Here is a 15,469-nt window from a genome sequence, read left to right as displayed (position 1 = left end):
CGATTCTCTTGATTTAACAAGAATATAAATACCTCGTATATAACTTTTATTGCATATATATAGTTAGTAAGTTACTATACCGAGTTGATTAATATGCTTCGTTTTCGGAAAAAAAAAAGATATCTTTTCTGAAGTAGCTAGCCCTAGACAAATCGATCGTGTCGCGCGCGTACGTCTCTGCGGCGATTCGCCATGAGCAGCTCCACGCACGTCGTCCCGGCGGACCCCGGCGATCGCACGATCGCCTCACCAAACCGCCGTGCCGCGGTGTTCTTCCTGTGGTACGCGGTCTCCCTCGCCGCCGTCCTCGGCTTCTGCCTGTTCGGGGTCTGGATGAACCCCGTCGTCTCCATCGACAGCGTCTCCACCGCCGGCCTGCAGCTGGTGCCGGACGACGCCGCCGCCGGCGCCGGCGGCGGCCGGACTAACGGCACCGCCGCGGCGGTACTCTCGCCGTCGTTCGACGTCACCGTGCGGCTCAGGACGAGGTGGTTCCACCTCTTCCCGACCGCGTACGCGAACGGCACCGTCGCCGTGTCGTGCGCGGGCGGCGCGGTCGCCGCGCGCGGCGTGCTCGAGGACACCGGGCTGAGCTCGCTGTTCCCGTCCGTGGTGTCGGCGACTGTGCGCGCGCCGCCCTCCGTGCTCCCCGGCGACGCGCGCGGCCGCCTCGACGGCGAGCTACGGCGCGGGGAGGTGCACCTCGACGTGTCGGTGGCGTACGAACCGTACCCTGGTTTCCTAATGACCAATGCGTTTCGCGCGCGGTGCGAGGTGACGCTGACGCCGTTCGGCGGAGGGAATCTGACGGCGACGGCGCCGGCGCCGGCGCCGTGCACCGTCGTGAAGCGGTAGCCAGCCCTAGTCTTAGGTAGGAGTAATAGATTAGATGGAGTGTAATAGTCAGGGGGGTTTGGCTATGTTTTCTTTTACAGGAAGTCTAGATGACGTCCTCCATCCAGACCACCGCTCCTACTTCACCACCGGCGCTCTCCCCTTTGCACATATTTTAAGATCAACAAAATAGTATGAGATTTAGGTTTTATTGTTTCGTAGTTACAATTAATTATAAACCAAAATTTTAATTTTAAAACTTAATTTTAGACTTCATTTTGTTTTTTTCATCGTGTTTTTTATAACTTTTGTTTTTGAGTATATTATAGACATTATTTTTTGTTTGCAAAATTATGTTTTTGTCTTTTCTTCTAAAAAGCGAAACGATGAAAGCCTTATTTTAAGTCATGCGTTATGAAACAATAAGTACACCTGAAGTTCTTCTGAAAAGCGACACAAGTACATACGAAGAAATCCTTCTAGAAAGCAAAATGATGGAAGCCTTAACTCTTTTAAGTCATGCCTTATGAAACACAAGTACATATGAAGCATATCAGGAGCAATGGAGAAGATCAGTTGAAGGGTTTTACTAAAGAAGTAGAGCAGATCAAGAGCAATAGAGGGAGTGCAGTGAGCAAGAGTAGAGGAGTCTCGACGCAATCCAAGGAGACGGGGTCGCTGAGCAAGGACGACAGAGACGTATAGGGATGAAGTGAGCAGAGCACGTAGGAATGTACTGTTTCACAGCAGAAACATACGCCAATTCGTGACACGAGGGCAATTGACATTAGAAGCACGCAAGAATTGCTATGACAAAACCAGGAAAATCCCAGCGTGGCAAACGCATATAATACAGGTCCACTCTATAAAAACCCCCCTCTTGGATCAAAGGCAGCGAACCCAGACTGCAAACGTTCATGCACCATCTTCAGATTGAACTGCGGGATCGTAGTTGATGGTAAAGGGGGCTTGACGGCTTGAACCAAATGACACGAGCAATTCCAGGATGTACATTGACTACATGTGTACTTGTCCATATATTAATTTGAATAACATGTTACAACCATGTCACTGCTGGAACGAAATGGAGTACGAGCCTGTGTTTGGATCTTTAACAGCTTTGAAGTTGTCAACGCTCATCCCAAAGCGCCCAAGCACAGAGTTACCCAAATCTTTTAGCTTTCCTGCAACAGAGAATAGGTCAGGAGTTGATACAGAAGCTTGCATGAGTCAGGATATCAGAACAACTCTTTTCTGATCAGAACTTCAACAAACAATTCATATAGATCTTGCACATACTATAGCAGTGCTCTCTGTATAATTTACTCTCTCCATCCAACAATTTAAGGATGTTTGGAGCTTTTTCGAGAGATTAAGATCGAGAGAGGGGAAGGTTGCAATTGGAAAGCACGTGGGAATATTAAATGAGATATGACTGTAATTGGTTGAGACGAGGAGGTAGCTAAGGATGCCCTTATATTATTGTACAAAATTTAAACTCTAAATGTCCTTATATTTCTGGACGGAGGAAGTACTAGATAACACTAGTTTGCATGAACTGGAACCAAGCAGCACAGAAATTAAAAAGATGGATTTACATAAAGGTTGCCCGAGACATAAACCACGCTAAAATCATAGGAGTAAATGCATACAGTACTCTGAAAATTTGAGAAGAAACAATTACCAATCATCTCTTCCTTCATTTTTTCCCTTTTCTCAGCTGCCAGTGGTTCAAGTCGGAACAGTGATCTCTTAGCTTGTTCATTTGAAGGTTCCAACTCAATAACTTTTTTCATATCTGAGATGAAGATAAAGCTCAGCACAAGAGGGGTCTTAAAATATGGCATCAAAGGTAATGGTGTGAAATAGACTGTAAATCTAAAGCACATCATGAGAACAATATCTAACCAGCAATAGCTTCATCATAGTGTTCAAGCTTTTCATGTGCTTCTCCCCTCCGGAGCAAGGCTTTTAAGTATGAAGGATTCAGCTCAAGTGCTTTGGTGCATTCTTTGATTGTTTCATCATATTTGCCCTAAATTACATAATGTTAGCACTGTGGTTTACTTCTAACATGACATTACTCAAACAAAACAACTGGATAAAAATAATCAGCTGGTTGAAGAAAATAAAATACCATTTAAGAAAAACTAAAGAAACAACAGTTGATTTCAGTACCAACTTACCAAGCACCAGAAAAAAAGAACTGATTTCGCCTAGCAGATTATTCAGGCATAACTCTTTACAATATTGTTGAAGTAAACTTTTACAAGGAATAAAGGTAGCCGCTTTACATCAAGAAGGATAACCATTTTTTGGAGAATTCTATAGCCAAAGGCTTAGATATAGTGATCTACTAATGGTAGAGGTAAGATATTAATAAAATAAGCATATCCAATATGATCATGTTGCAATTTCACATAAAGGAAAATTATTAATGGTGACAAGAAAAAGGATATCCTCTATTTTATCCAAAATTAAAGACCAATAGAAAGTCTTACCAACTTCAAGAAGCATACAGCACGATTTGAATGACATGCGGAGCGTATATCTTCAGCAGATTCCAGCTCAGCAGCAATTTGCAAAGCTATCTCATATTGTGACAATGCACTCTCATATTCTGCAGCACCAAAAAACTTGTTCCCTTCTGCCTTTGCATCATTTGCTTGGCTTCTAGCTTTCTACAGGAAGTAGGAAGCACAATCATTTACTGGAATGCAATAAAGCCGATAAATCTCAATAACATACAAGCCACCTATATCTATCCCAATGATGTAGGATATTCAACAAAGCGAGGCCCAAACAATAGCCTCCATTAAGCTGCTATAAACTGGTGAATCTAATTTGTAAGACTTCTTGGCTATACTTAGATTCATCTATTGATCAATATATATTGTTCGTATATATGTCTAAATTCATTAGCATCCATATGAATATAGGCAATGCTAGAAACTCTTAAACTGTGAAATGGAGGTGGTACCGATTAGCAGCTAGACTGGAAATCTAGCTTATCAACAAATTTGGTTGTTCGGTTGGTGCTACCTAGCTTTGCACTTGTCAAGGGTAAGAACCAGGTGACAGTTGTGCTGCAAAAAGGTTAACTGCTAAGAAAATTGGGACAGCAAGTGAAGCATCAAGCACTAGTTCTACCTAGTGCATACTACCACACGACTTCTTAAGCACCAACTTAGTTTATCTCATAATATGCATATGCACAAGTGCAGTTAAACCACCCTGACTGCGATTGTTCCAAACGAGTATCCGAGAACAAAATAATCACCTAATACGACCTATCATACAAACAAGAGGGCCAGCTATGAAAATGCTAATTGAACAAACTAACAAATTGGCCCCCCAAAAAAGAAATTCACTTCATAAGGATATGCAAAGGATCTATGAATTTTGAAATTAAATTCACTAACTGACCATCCTGCATCAGGAATTAGCACTAAACATCTCATTAGATCATAGCCTATTTACTAACTCTTGCACCGTACTCTAGTTGCTCACATCATTAACTGTAAATGGAAATAAGCTAAAAGGAAGAAGTTAGGGTTCATCCCTATCCAGAACCAAAACTGCCCTAAACCCAGTGTACCAGTGGAATTCTCGGTTGCAACCAGAAACAGTAATCCATTCTTCACCTTCAGTGAGAAAAAGAAAATGATCCCCGAAGCCCTTGGTGACTAGCATCACGAAGCCGATCAGTACAAATACAAGTTAGGCGCACAGGAACCCCAGATTTCCCCTAGATTTGGGCACAGCAGTTCGAGAGAGAAGCGAAATCGGAGACAGGGAGGGAATCGAGCGGACGAGACGCCCAGACCACTTTACCTCCCGGAGCTGCTCGTCGGTCAGCGCGTCCTCGAAGGCCTCCTCGTCTTCCTCCGGCCTCGCCGCCTCCCCTCCGGCCGCACCCGCGCTCGCCACCTCCCCGGCCTCCGCCTCCACCGACGACGAGGGCCGCGCCGTCGTCTCCTCGGCCTCCGCCTCCTGCTCGATCACCACCATCGCAGCTCCTATTCACCGCCGCAGCCGGGTTAATGAGGAGAGAGAGAGAGAGAGAGAGAGAGAAGGGGAGAGCGCGGCGAGCACCAAGACAAGCTCTCTCGCCAGGCGAAGGCGACGACCCCGGCGGCGCTCGGGGTCGAGGAAGAGGCGGCGGCCGGCGAGGAATCGAACCGTGCCGACGAACTGAAGGCACGGGAGGCTTCAGGAAGTGGGGGCTGCAAGTGGGCCAGGCCCAATAATCGAGTGTTGGAGATCCCACTATGGGCCGTCAATACTTCGGCCCATAAATTATTTCGGCCTTTTCGTTCTTTACCAAGTCCGTTTCGACATTTTGGTCTTTTTGAGAAAACTTATTTTACAAATAGACTCTAAAAAACTTATTACATAAAATAGATTTTTTTACCGAGCCAACGTCATTAGCGCCGTCGTTGTATAGGACGGTACCAATGATCATGTTATGTTCATGTGGCGGGAGGACGACGTCCTATACAACGACGACGCCAATAACATTGGGCATTGACGCGGTAAAAAAGATCTATTTGTGTAACAAGTTTGTTCAAGTATCTATTAATAAAATAAGTTTTTTAAAAGAAGCAAAATGTCAAAATTCCAGCGGGGTGGCGAAGTTAGCTCGGCCGGCCTTTATGGGCCCTAACGAGTGAACATTCGCAGTTTGTTAAACCTTTGCGAACATCTGTTATATGCGTAAAAAGTTTATACATACAAACTATTGGTTCTTCGTGTTTACACATAAAAATATTATATTTATAAATATAATATTATATGTAAAATATTTACAGATAGAAAAATATTAAATGTAAATTATCTATTTAAAAATCTACTTTAACGATATTATCAAACTGTTGATGTCATTTTTATGTGGCAAACACGTAATCGCCTAACAATTAATCAATGGAGTCGTCAAAATCAATACAATCAAAACTGGGTAGCATTATGTATGGATAGGGAGCCAGCTTGGCTCAAATCGTTATAAAACTCGACCTGGCTCGTTAGGGTCGTAAGGTAATGCATAAAAAACTGACCCAAACAATTTTCCAATAGGTTACGTAAGCAAAGTTTTAGATTAAATATGTAAATCATACATAATTTTATTTAAATATCAAAGTTTGAACCAACAAATCACAAGGTGAACCCGTAAAAGTACTGAAAACATGCATTTCGAGGTGGAATCAGCAAACGATGGTGAATCATACATCTGGGTGGCGGCGGACGGATGGAGACAGAGGCACGGTCGTGTCTGTGAAGGGAACTAGGGTTTTTATGTGATGTACTAACTATTGGACCAGTAGGCCTTCCGCCCAAAATGCCCTGTGCGCTATAGGCTATAGGGTCGTGGCATGTCGGTTGGTCTAGCTAGTTAAGGCGTTAGGTTGTTCGACTCGTGTCAAGCTCGGCTCGTTTTATTCTCCTAACAAGCCGAGGTGGTATTTTAACTCGTTAGACATAAATTTCGTGATAACTTCACTCTTGTCGAATCAAACGACTAGTCTACGAGCAAATTAGCAAAAATTTAGTACAAATGTAAAAAATGGCAAATCATGCTTAAAGTTCTTTTGATAATAAAGCAAGTCACAAGCAAAATAAATGATATTTTTATAATTTTTTGAACAAGACGAATGGTCAAACGTTTTAACCAAACAAATCAAACATCTTACGTTATGAAACGGAGGAAGTATTAATTTAACTGTACATATAGAAAATAAGACGTATTAATTTAACTGTATATATAGAAAATAAGACGGTAAGTACGTGACAACGTTGGCGGGAAAGCGAGAGGAGTTCGCGATTGACCACAATAGTGGCACCAGCGGAGGACGAGGGAGGCCGCGGGAGCAAAACATCAGGAGGAGGAAGACGCCGAGCAGCGGCGCGCGTGCAGCCCTGGGCTTCCCGACGAGATGCTCCTGGAGATCCTGTCGCGGCTGCCGGCCAAGTCGGTCGGCCGGCTCCGCTGCGTGTCGCGCTCCTGGGCTGCCGCGCTGTCGTCGCCGTCGTTCGTCGACCTCCACCACCGGGAAGGGAAGTACTCCAAGATGCTCCTTGTTGCCGACCGTTTTCTTCGACGGGAAGCTCCCCTTCGCCGGGTACGGCGGCAACATTGTTACCTTCAACGTCGCCGATGAGACATAAAAAATGGTTAAAGACCATGGAAAACATGAAAAATGGTTAAAGACCATGGAAGATGAGATTTATGTGATTGAGAAAAATAATACTTAGGAATTGGTTGATCGTCCTACATATAGAGAAGTTATTGGAGTCAAATAGGTTTATAAGACAAAATTAAATCTAGATGGCTCGGTACAGAAAAACAAAGCAAGACTCGTGGCGAAAAGTTTTAAGCAAAAGTCTAGCATTGATTACTATGAGACATATGCTCCTGTTGTGAGGCTAGAGACAATTCTTACAATAATTGCTCTAGCATCTAGAAAGAGATGGAGGAGCTTGATGTTAAATCAGCTTTTCTCAATGGCTATCTTGAAGAAGAAATTTATGTTGAACAACCAGATGGTTTTTCAGTTCAAGGGGGAGAAAACAAATTATATAAACTGAAAAGGATATTATATGGATTAAAACAAACAACAAGAGCATGGTATAGTCAAATTGACAAGTACTTTATTTGAAAGAATTTGCCAAGAGTATAAGTGAGCCTACTCTCTATGTCAAGAAATCAGATACAAGTATTTTAATTATCTCACTATATGTTGATGATTTAATATATACTAGCAATATTAAGGAGATGATACAAGAATTTTTTAATAAAACATGATGAATACATATGAAATGAGTGATTTGGGCTTACTGCACTATTTCTTGGGCATGGAAGTATATCAAAGTGATGAAGAAATATTTATATCACAAAAAATAGGCTGAAAATACTTTGAAGAAATTTAAAATGGAGAATTGCAAATCAGTCACAACCCCTTGTTGCTAAATGAAAAACAAATGGGAAAATATGGAGCTGAAAAGGCAGATCATCGATTTATAGAAGCCTAGTTGGAAGTTTATTATATTTGACTGCAACATGACCATATATTATGTTTGCTGTCAGCTTATTATCAAGTTATATGTCTAGCCCAAGTCAGTTAAACTTTCGTTGCAAAAAGAGTTTGGCGGTATATCAAAGGGACCGCAGATTATGGTATATTGTATGAGTCAGTTAAAGAATTAAAATTAATTGGGTATACCGACAGTGATTGGGCTGGATGTCTTGATGATATGAAGAGCACATCTGATTATGTTTTCTCACTTGGCTCAGGTGCATGCTCCTCGTCTACAAAGAAACAAAATATTGTTGCTTTATCTTCCACCGAAGCAGAATAAGTAGCAGCATCAAAAGCTGTCTCACAAGCTATCTGGCTAAGTAGAATTATGTAAGACCTAGGTGAGAAGCAGGATGAGATAACAATAATTTATTGTGATAGTAAGTCTGCTATCGTGATCAGTGAAAATCTGATAAGTCATGATCAAACGAAACATATTACTATCAAGTATTATTATATCCGAAAAACATTTGATCACCGAGAAATGAAATTGGAATTCTGCCAAACCCATCAACAATTGGTAGACGTATACACGAAGGCTTTATCAAAAGAAAAATTCATCCATGATAGAGAGATGATCGGAGTCTAAAGTAAATGAAATTAAGGAGGATTATGTTGAGGATTAATTCATTTCTACAATATACTAGTGTTACCTCAAAATATCTTGAATAAGCAAAGTAAAAAAAGAGAGAAGGCATCATGTTTGCCATAGCTACATACCTGTAGTCTTTTCTAGTAGCTTTAGCTGGCTAGTACTAGGAGTATCAAGAGCATTCAAGAATTTTCTTACTCCATGACTATGTTGGTTTGGTCTCCCTATAAATAGGCATAGGCTGTATATTTTGCACGTATGAGAAAAAGAAGCAACACTACAATACAATATAATTGAGCTATCACCACCAATTTATTATAATAAAAAATAATTCATGGTAATATAATATACTATCGTAATGTTAATTTTTCTATGGCAAATAACTATAATTTGTTGCAACGATTTACGATCATTGTTTTATTCAGTATTTTTTTGTGATAAGAAATAAGCTATCAGCACAAAAAAATATCACTATTGAAAAAACATGTTCTGTCGCCAAAAATTTAATTTATACGGCATTTTGCATAGTACATTGTACTTTTCACTATTTTATATTGCCACGATTAACAAATTCGTTGTAACAAAAAAAATATTATCTCATAATTTAACTTATTCTTTTCATATGGACATGGATTATGATAAATTTTGTATGAAATTTAGAGCTCTACAACTTAAATTTTTTATTTGAAATCTTTTAAATACTCAAATTCATGATTCAAATCTCAGATAGGATGGCTCAAATGGAATGATATGCACTTTCAAACAAAATTATTGTGTAGTCGAGTTGATAAAGTAGAGCGCATGTGAGGAGAGATCTTGGGTTCAAAATACTATCCATGACAAGATATCAAAAGAAAATAGTTTGGATGATAAATTAATATTAAAATATTTAATTTGTTACGTAGAACTAGTGCCACATATGGAGTGGCGACGCTTGTCTGTGGTAATGGTTCGGCGTCATCGAAGGGTGTGGGCGCTTAAACCAATGAACGAATACTTTTACGAACGGAACCTGAATTTCTACTTTGAGAGTTAATTTCTGTCAGGCGTCCAAGGATTTTAAATGGAGAAACACCCACCTTGTTACCTTCAAAGAGTGGAGATTTTTAGCCACGACAACGATAACTTCAATCTAATTTGGTACAAGAACATGGAGGATTGCAAGACTGAAATTATCGAGTCACCGTTTAATATTTTTTTAGTCACGTGACTCCACATAGAGTCGAGAGACTTTTTCACCATGATTTGCCGGTCATTATTGAGTGATATAGAGTAGTCGATGTAGGTGCGCCACTTAAGTACTCTTTACCGGATATGTCCGATGTACTACTGTAGTTTAATGAACTTGACTTTTATCTGACACATGTGTTCAGCTTACACCTATATTGATCGATCAACGTTTCTATATTTGTCTGGAGATTCATTATCTGTTACTGTTACTGTATTACCATTACTTCTGTTACTGTATTAACATTACTTTGTCTCTTGAGTCCAGGATCCCTCTGCTTCTTCATATACTCCGTTGCTCTACTCTCCTCATTGTTGTGCAACTGCTATATTACATTGTCTTTCATATTTGTTAATCACTTTGTTTTCCGACCTCCGTTCTATATTCTAAGGTCTTTTAGTTTTGCATGGATTTATTCATTGATGAATGTCTATAATTCATATATATATGTCTAGATTTATCAGCATCCATGTAAATCTAGCCAAGGCTATAATGTTATAAATAGAGTTGGATAAAACAAATGCACCGTCAAGTTAAATTTTGTGAAACAGGAGTATGTAGTAGGATGTCATAAATAAATATTTTTAAACTTTGACCAAATTTAGGCAAAGCTATACCGACATCTATAATTATAACAGATACACTATCAAGTCAAATTTTGTGATGGACTCAATGAAACAGTTGTAGATGTTAGTGCTTTCCTTTGCGATGAATTTGGTTAAAATTAGAAAATTTTGACTTGTGACAAAACTAAAACACTTCATGAATTATAGAGTTAGCGTGTAGTTGAACAAAATGATTTTCACATAAATATATAATTAAGCAACATTTATAGATAAAATGTATTTATTTTTGGCACAAAAACTACGAAATCTCATGTTTTATACTCGAACATGCACAAAAATATAGCTATTATCATAAGAGTCATGTTACCCCAGGTATTGAAATTTTGCAAAAGACCACCCATACACGTCAAGCTCACATTTACATAATTTTTTTTAATATTAGATGAAAGGCGGGTCTAAAGTTAAAATGTTTGTATAAACAAGATAAGGAGAGTGGTCTAAATGAAATAAAGGGGATATTACCTCTTTAAAATTAGAAAGGTTCAGATAGATACAATCAAGGGATATTACCTAGTCAAGAACAAAATATTTAGATATAATTTGGCAACAAAATCTTGGGATCGCCTATTGTGCAGGTGCCTGAAATCTTTTGTTTTATCAGTCGATTCCGAGAACCATCGGATCTGCATTCAACACCTAGGACAAATGATCAAGAATCCAAACGGTTTGCTTCTAGGCAACTTTTCTTAACAGGGTTGGATGTTTTTAGGGTTTGGGTTGGGACAAGTTTGTTTTCCGGAATTTGAGAATTAGTCTTTACGAGAGCCACATGAGTTGGACGTGTTTTGTGTCCCATTTATAATTTGGACTAGATTTTAATATTATCTTAGGCCCATATGCTTGTAGGTGGGCTAGAAATATTTGTATATTTTGGGTATGTGCACTTGTGTATTTTGCATGATGAGTAGCATATGCATTTGGTCGTACTCATGCAACTCCTCTCAACGGAAACAAAAGAACACGATACGCATGATGCACAAAAGCAAAAATTCATTTGCTCAGAATTCGAGAAAATGTGGCCTGGGTCTACAGTACAAACGGAGGTTTATAAATGTGATTTGGAACAGCTTCGTCTGCTTTTTAGGAACAAGCATCCTCCCTTTTCTTCTCTGAAATCTGAACAATAGAGGCCACCACATCAAGGAAAAGCACAGTAGAAGAAGAAACTTCTCCGTATAGAACTGCACTTAAACTAACTAAAAATAAACTGAAATCAACAAAACCAAAAACCCCCCAAAGTTTAGAAAGAATGAATCGTAAAAGTTTTGTGAAAACTCTGTAGAATCTTCTAGTTGTTTCTTAAGCAAGCATTGACAAAATAAAATCAATAGTTTTGTGTGCTATATTTATCTCAGCAATGATTGGTAGATTTACGCATAGTGCACCAAGAGAAAGGTTAGTAATAATGTGATATGACCACTTATTCCTATCTTACGTGATTATTAGCTGGAAAAGAAATAATTTTTTTTCTCATTTTAGATGATTAAACACAGCAGGCTGCAGAACCATAAATTTTCCACTTTTATGAGGAACCAAAAATCCTTGTTGTGGATTTGAATTGAGGAAAAAAAATCTTCTACTGAAACTTAACCTATAGAGTCCAGCCAAAAAACCACACACAAACCTTTGTGGAGAAATGTGGCTTCTGCTGTCCATTGTGACAAGCATGCATAGACATACATGCAACTAAAAAACAAACTTATGTAAGTACATCAGTAGTTGCAGAAAATTACAGCTAAAATTGCACATAATTATAACTCAAGTTGCACATTTATTGAAAACGGTAACTTACCCTGTTCATACAGTGCCATAGACTTATAACAATGAACACACAAGCAGAAACCTACACTAATTTTGGATTTCTTGTGCTCAAAACGAAAATGTTTCTAGGCCTTATGCACTTCTCTGCATTATTTTCTATTTGGGCCATGAAATTCGAATAGCACTTGTTTTCCCTAACGTTAAAGACAGATGCGGTAGTTGTTTTTCTTATCAACTGTTGCGCAAAATTATTAGTGAATGATATTTTATGTGTGACTAATTTTTTTACACTTTTGCTATTTATCAAATGCTTGATTTTTTTATTCTTATGTCAAATACTCGAGCAATGCATGAGATGAGAGCGTGTATGGCCTTTTTGACTTACGTGCACGTGAATAGATTATTATCCAATGATAGTGACCGGATTTAATTGATAAAATTAAATTTTCAAACGCTTGATCACTAGGCGGATCTATTTTTTAAAAAAATTTTAACGAATGTGAACGACATATAAATTATATAAATTAAAAAATAAAGTTATTACGGAAATACGTCGCGGACGTGACAACGTTGGCAGGAAAGCGAGAGGAGTTTGCGACCACAATGGCGGCACCAGCGGAGGACGAGGGAGGCCGCGGGAGCAAGACGAGGAGGAAGACGACGAGCAGCGGCGCCGCGCTCAGCCCCGAGCTTCCCGACGAGATGCTTGTCGAGATCCTGTCGCGGCTGCCGGCCAAGTCGGTCGGCCGGCTCCGCCGCGTGTCGCGCCCGTGGGCCGCCGCGCTGTCGTCGCCGTCGTTCGTCGACCTCCACCACGGGCGAGCCAACCGGGAAGGGCAGTACTCCAAGATGCTCCTTGTCCCCGACGACGGCGATCACCTCTACTGGTGGGAGGCGCCCGGCGGCGACCGCGTCGAGAGGCTGGCGTACATCTGCGGCGTCAGGCAGGCCAGTCGGGTCATCGCTCTCGCTGGCAAGACATGCCGCGGCCTCGCCCTCCTCCGCTGCGTGCCGTCGCTGCGGCACTACGTCTGCAACCCTACCACCGGCGAGCTCCTGCTGGTGCCGGACATCAGGGTAACCGAGGTCGGCAAGAGCAGCGTGTCGTACGGGCTCGGCTACAGCGCGGCGACGAGGGAGCACAAGATCGTGCGGCTGATTTGCTACTACGACCATGGCTTGCCCGGGGCCACCAGGTGCGAGGTGTTCGTCCTTGACGCGTCCGCGTGCTGGCGGCCCAGCGCCGGGAAGCCCCCCGTCTGCGCCGTGCCGACGGGGAGGCCGGCCGTTTTCTTCGACGGCAAGCTCCACTTCGCCGGGTACGGCGGCTACACTGTTACCTTCGACGTCGCCGACGAGACGTTTGGCTTGCTGATGTACCCTTGCGATGTACCGCCCATCAAGCCCCCCTGCGTCTCCGAGCTCGGCGGCTGCTTGTACGTCAGCCATGGCATCCACTGCTCCGATGAGCCTCAGCCTTACACCATGTGGGAGCTCAAGGACTACGAGGAGGCGGCGCGGTGGGAGAAGCTCTGCTGCATAGATCAGTCGGCATGGCCGGACGCCGATGTGGCGTCGGTCACCCCGGTCGAGATCATCCATGCGCAGGGCGGCCGACGGGGTAAGAGGTTCATGTTCATCACGGGAAGGGGCAATGTGTTCGCGGTGGACCTCGACGTCGACGGCGGCTCGCGGCCGGAAATGCTCCTCTCACCGGAAGATGTGCCGGCGATGGGCGGGGGCACCGACTCCGTTCCCCGCCTGATGGGGATGCACGAGGAGAGCCTCGTCTCGGTGGGACGCACGGTCGAGGAGATCATCTTCTCGTCGCCGGCGTCCACGGCGTGGGCGGGCGTGCTCAAGCGGCTCCCGACGAGATCGGTGGCGAGGCTCACCGCCGTGTGCCGCGACTGGCGCGCGGTGATCGGCACGGCCCGCTTCGCCCGCTCGCACGCCGCCCACGCGAAGCTGAACGAGTGAACGGTAGGCCGCGGATCATGTTCGCCCACGCCTCCACCACCGCCGTCAAGTTCGCCGCCCTTGAGGACGTCGTCGCCGCCGCCGCCGCCGCGCCGCCCTTGGTGTCCCGAGGATCAAAGTTCACGTGCACCAACTCCTGCCACGGGTTGGTGATATGCGGCAGCGCCACCAAGGGCTACTTCTTGTGCAACCCTGGCGCCATGGGAGACTACCGCGAGCTGCAAGTCGAGTTCAACGACGAGGCCTTCATGAGTACCCTCGATGACGACGGCGTGAACACCTTCTTCCACGGCGGCGTCGGGCTGGGCTACGACGTGGAGACGAACCTGCACATGGCCGTGTGCCTCTTCTACACCCGGAGGGACACGCTGACCCGGGAGTACCAGATGGAGTGCATCTTCCGGGACCCGCAGGTTGGCGGCGCGTGGTACGCGACGGAGGAGCCGCCGCCGAGGCCGGCGGCGAACGCGCCACCCGTCTACGTCGACGGCAAGCTGTACTGGATGGCGGACGCCAACCTCGCCGGACGGCTGCCGGGGTCCCGCTGCGACGAGATCCTCGCGCTGGACAACAGCACGTGGAGGTTCGAGGTGGTGCCAGGCCCGCCGCGCCGCCACGTGCTGTCCATCGTCGAGCTCCGGGACACGCTCTGCGCGGCGTGCTCGTGCCTGGGCGGCGACACGCTCGAGCTGTGGACGATGAAGGACGGCCATTCCTGGTCAGTGCAGTCCGAGATCGACCTCGGCGGGTGCTCGCCGGAGTACTCGCCGGACACGGCCGTGCCGCTGGCCGTCGACGGGAGCGACGGGAGGATCTTGCTGAGCACCGGGAGGTCGCTGGGTTACTACGACCCAGGGACGGCGGAGCTGGAGACGATCTACAGCTTGGGGGCGCCGCGAGATGAGCTCGACGACGACATGTTCGTCCCGGTCGTGCACTATGGGAGCCTGTTCCGTCCGGACTGGAGGAGCCGACATTTTTGATTTTTTTTTAAAGAAATAGGATCGGTGTTTTAATCTTCATTTATTAGCTGATGCAGTTATGTACAGTTCGGAATGGAGTTGAATATATAGAGAAAATGTAAATTTCAGAAAATAATTTTACGATATCATAGATCCAAATATTTTTAATGAGTTCATCAGCTTAACAAAGCCGATATGCAATATGTACAAAGTGTATGAAAAAAATAGCAGTCCAAAGTGAAAAAAAAAATTGAGCAAAGGGTTGTCCAAAGAGTTAATATAGCAAAAAAAAAGTGACCCAAGGCATAACTAATTTCAAGAAAAAAAAATGTACACATATTTTCCCCGTTTGAAATTCCATTTGGGGCGGGAAAAGTGCACAGAAATAAACCATTGATCTGACATCACAGTCA

At 43.5% G+C, this 15,469-nt stretch overlaps 1 protein-coding gene across 1 annotated transcript; it reads right to left on the bottom strand.

Annotated features, from left to right (window-relative positions):
* Positions 1 to 1,717: 1,717 nt before the first annotated feature.
* On the bottom strand, positions 1,718 to 5,014 carry LOC102722806 (tetratricopeptide repeat protein 1). Its single transcript, XM_015841686.2, has 6 exons — positions 4,930 to 5,014; positions 4,669 to 4,853; positions 3,336 to 3,515; positions 2,743 to 2,869; positions 2,519 to 2,632; positions 1,718 to 2,018 (listed from the first exon to the last, which is right to left on the bottom strand). The coding sequence occupies exons 2-6, from the start codon at positions 4,843 to 4,845 to the stop codon at positions 1,903 to 1,905; spliced, it is 714 nt and encodes a 237-aa protein (XP_015697172.2). The 5' UTR covers positions 4,846 to 4,853; positions 4,930 to 5,014; the 3' UTR covers positions 1,718 to 1,902.
* Positions 5,015 to 15,469: the final 10,455 nt, after the last annotated feature.

Source organism: Oryza brachyantha, chromosome 10, assembly GCF_000231095.2.
Source record: "Oryza brachyantha chromosome 10, ObraRS2, whole genome shotgun sequence".
Lineage (NCBI taxonomy): Eukaryota > Viridiplantae > Streptophyta > Magnoliopsida > Poales > Poaceae > Oryza > Oryza brachyantha.
The sequence above is the reverse complement of the archived record's forward strand: the minus strand, read 5'-3'. Positions and strand labels throughout refer to the sequence as shown.

Bases quoted from the DNA above. Each gene is read 5' to 3' on its own strand.
- LOC102722806 (XM_015841686.2), bottom strand. From the start codon at position 4,845: ATGGTGGTGATCGAGCAGGAGGCGGAGGCCGAGGAGACGACGGCGCGG. The intron at 3,516-4,668 runs GTAAAGTGGTCT...TACTTCCTGTAG, and splicing joins CCGACGAGCAGCTCCGGGAG to AAAGCTAGAAGCCAAGCAAA. The intron at 2,019-2,518 runs GTAATTGTTTCT...TCTCTGTTGCAG, and splicing joins AATGAAGGAAGAGATGATTG to GAAAGCTAAAAGATTTGGGT.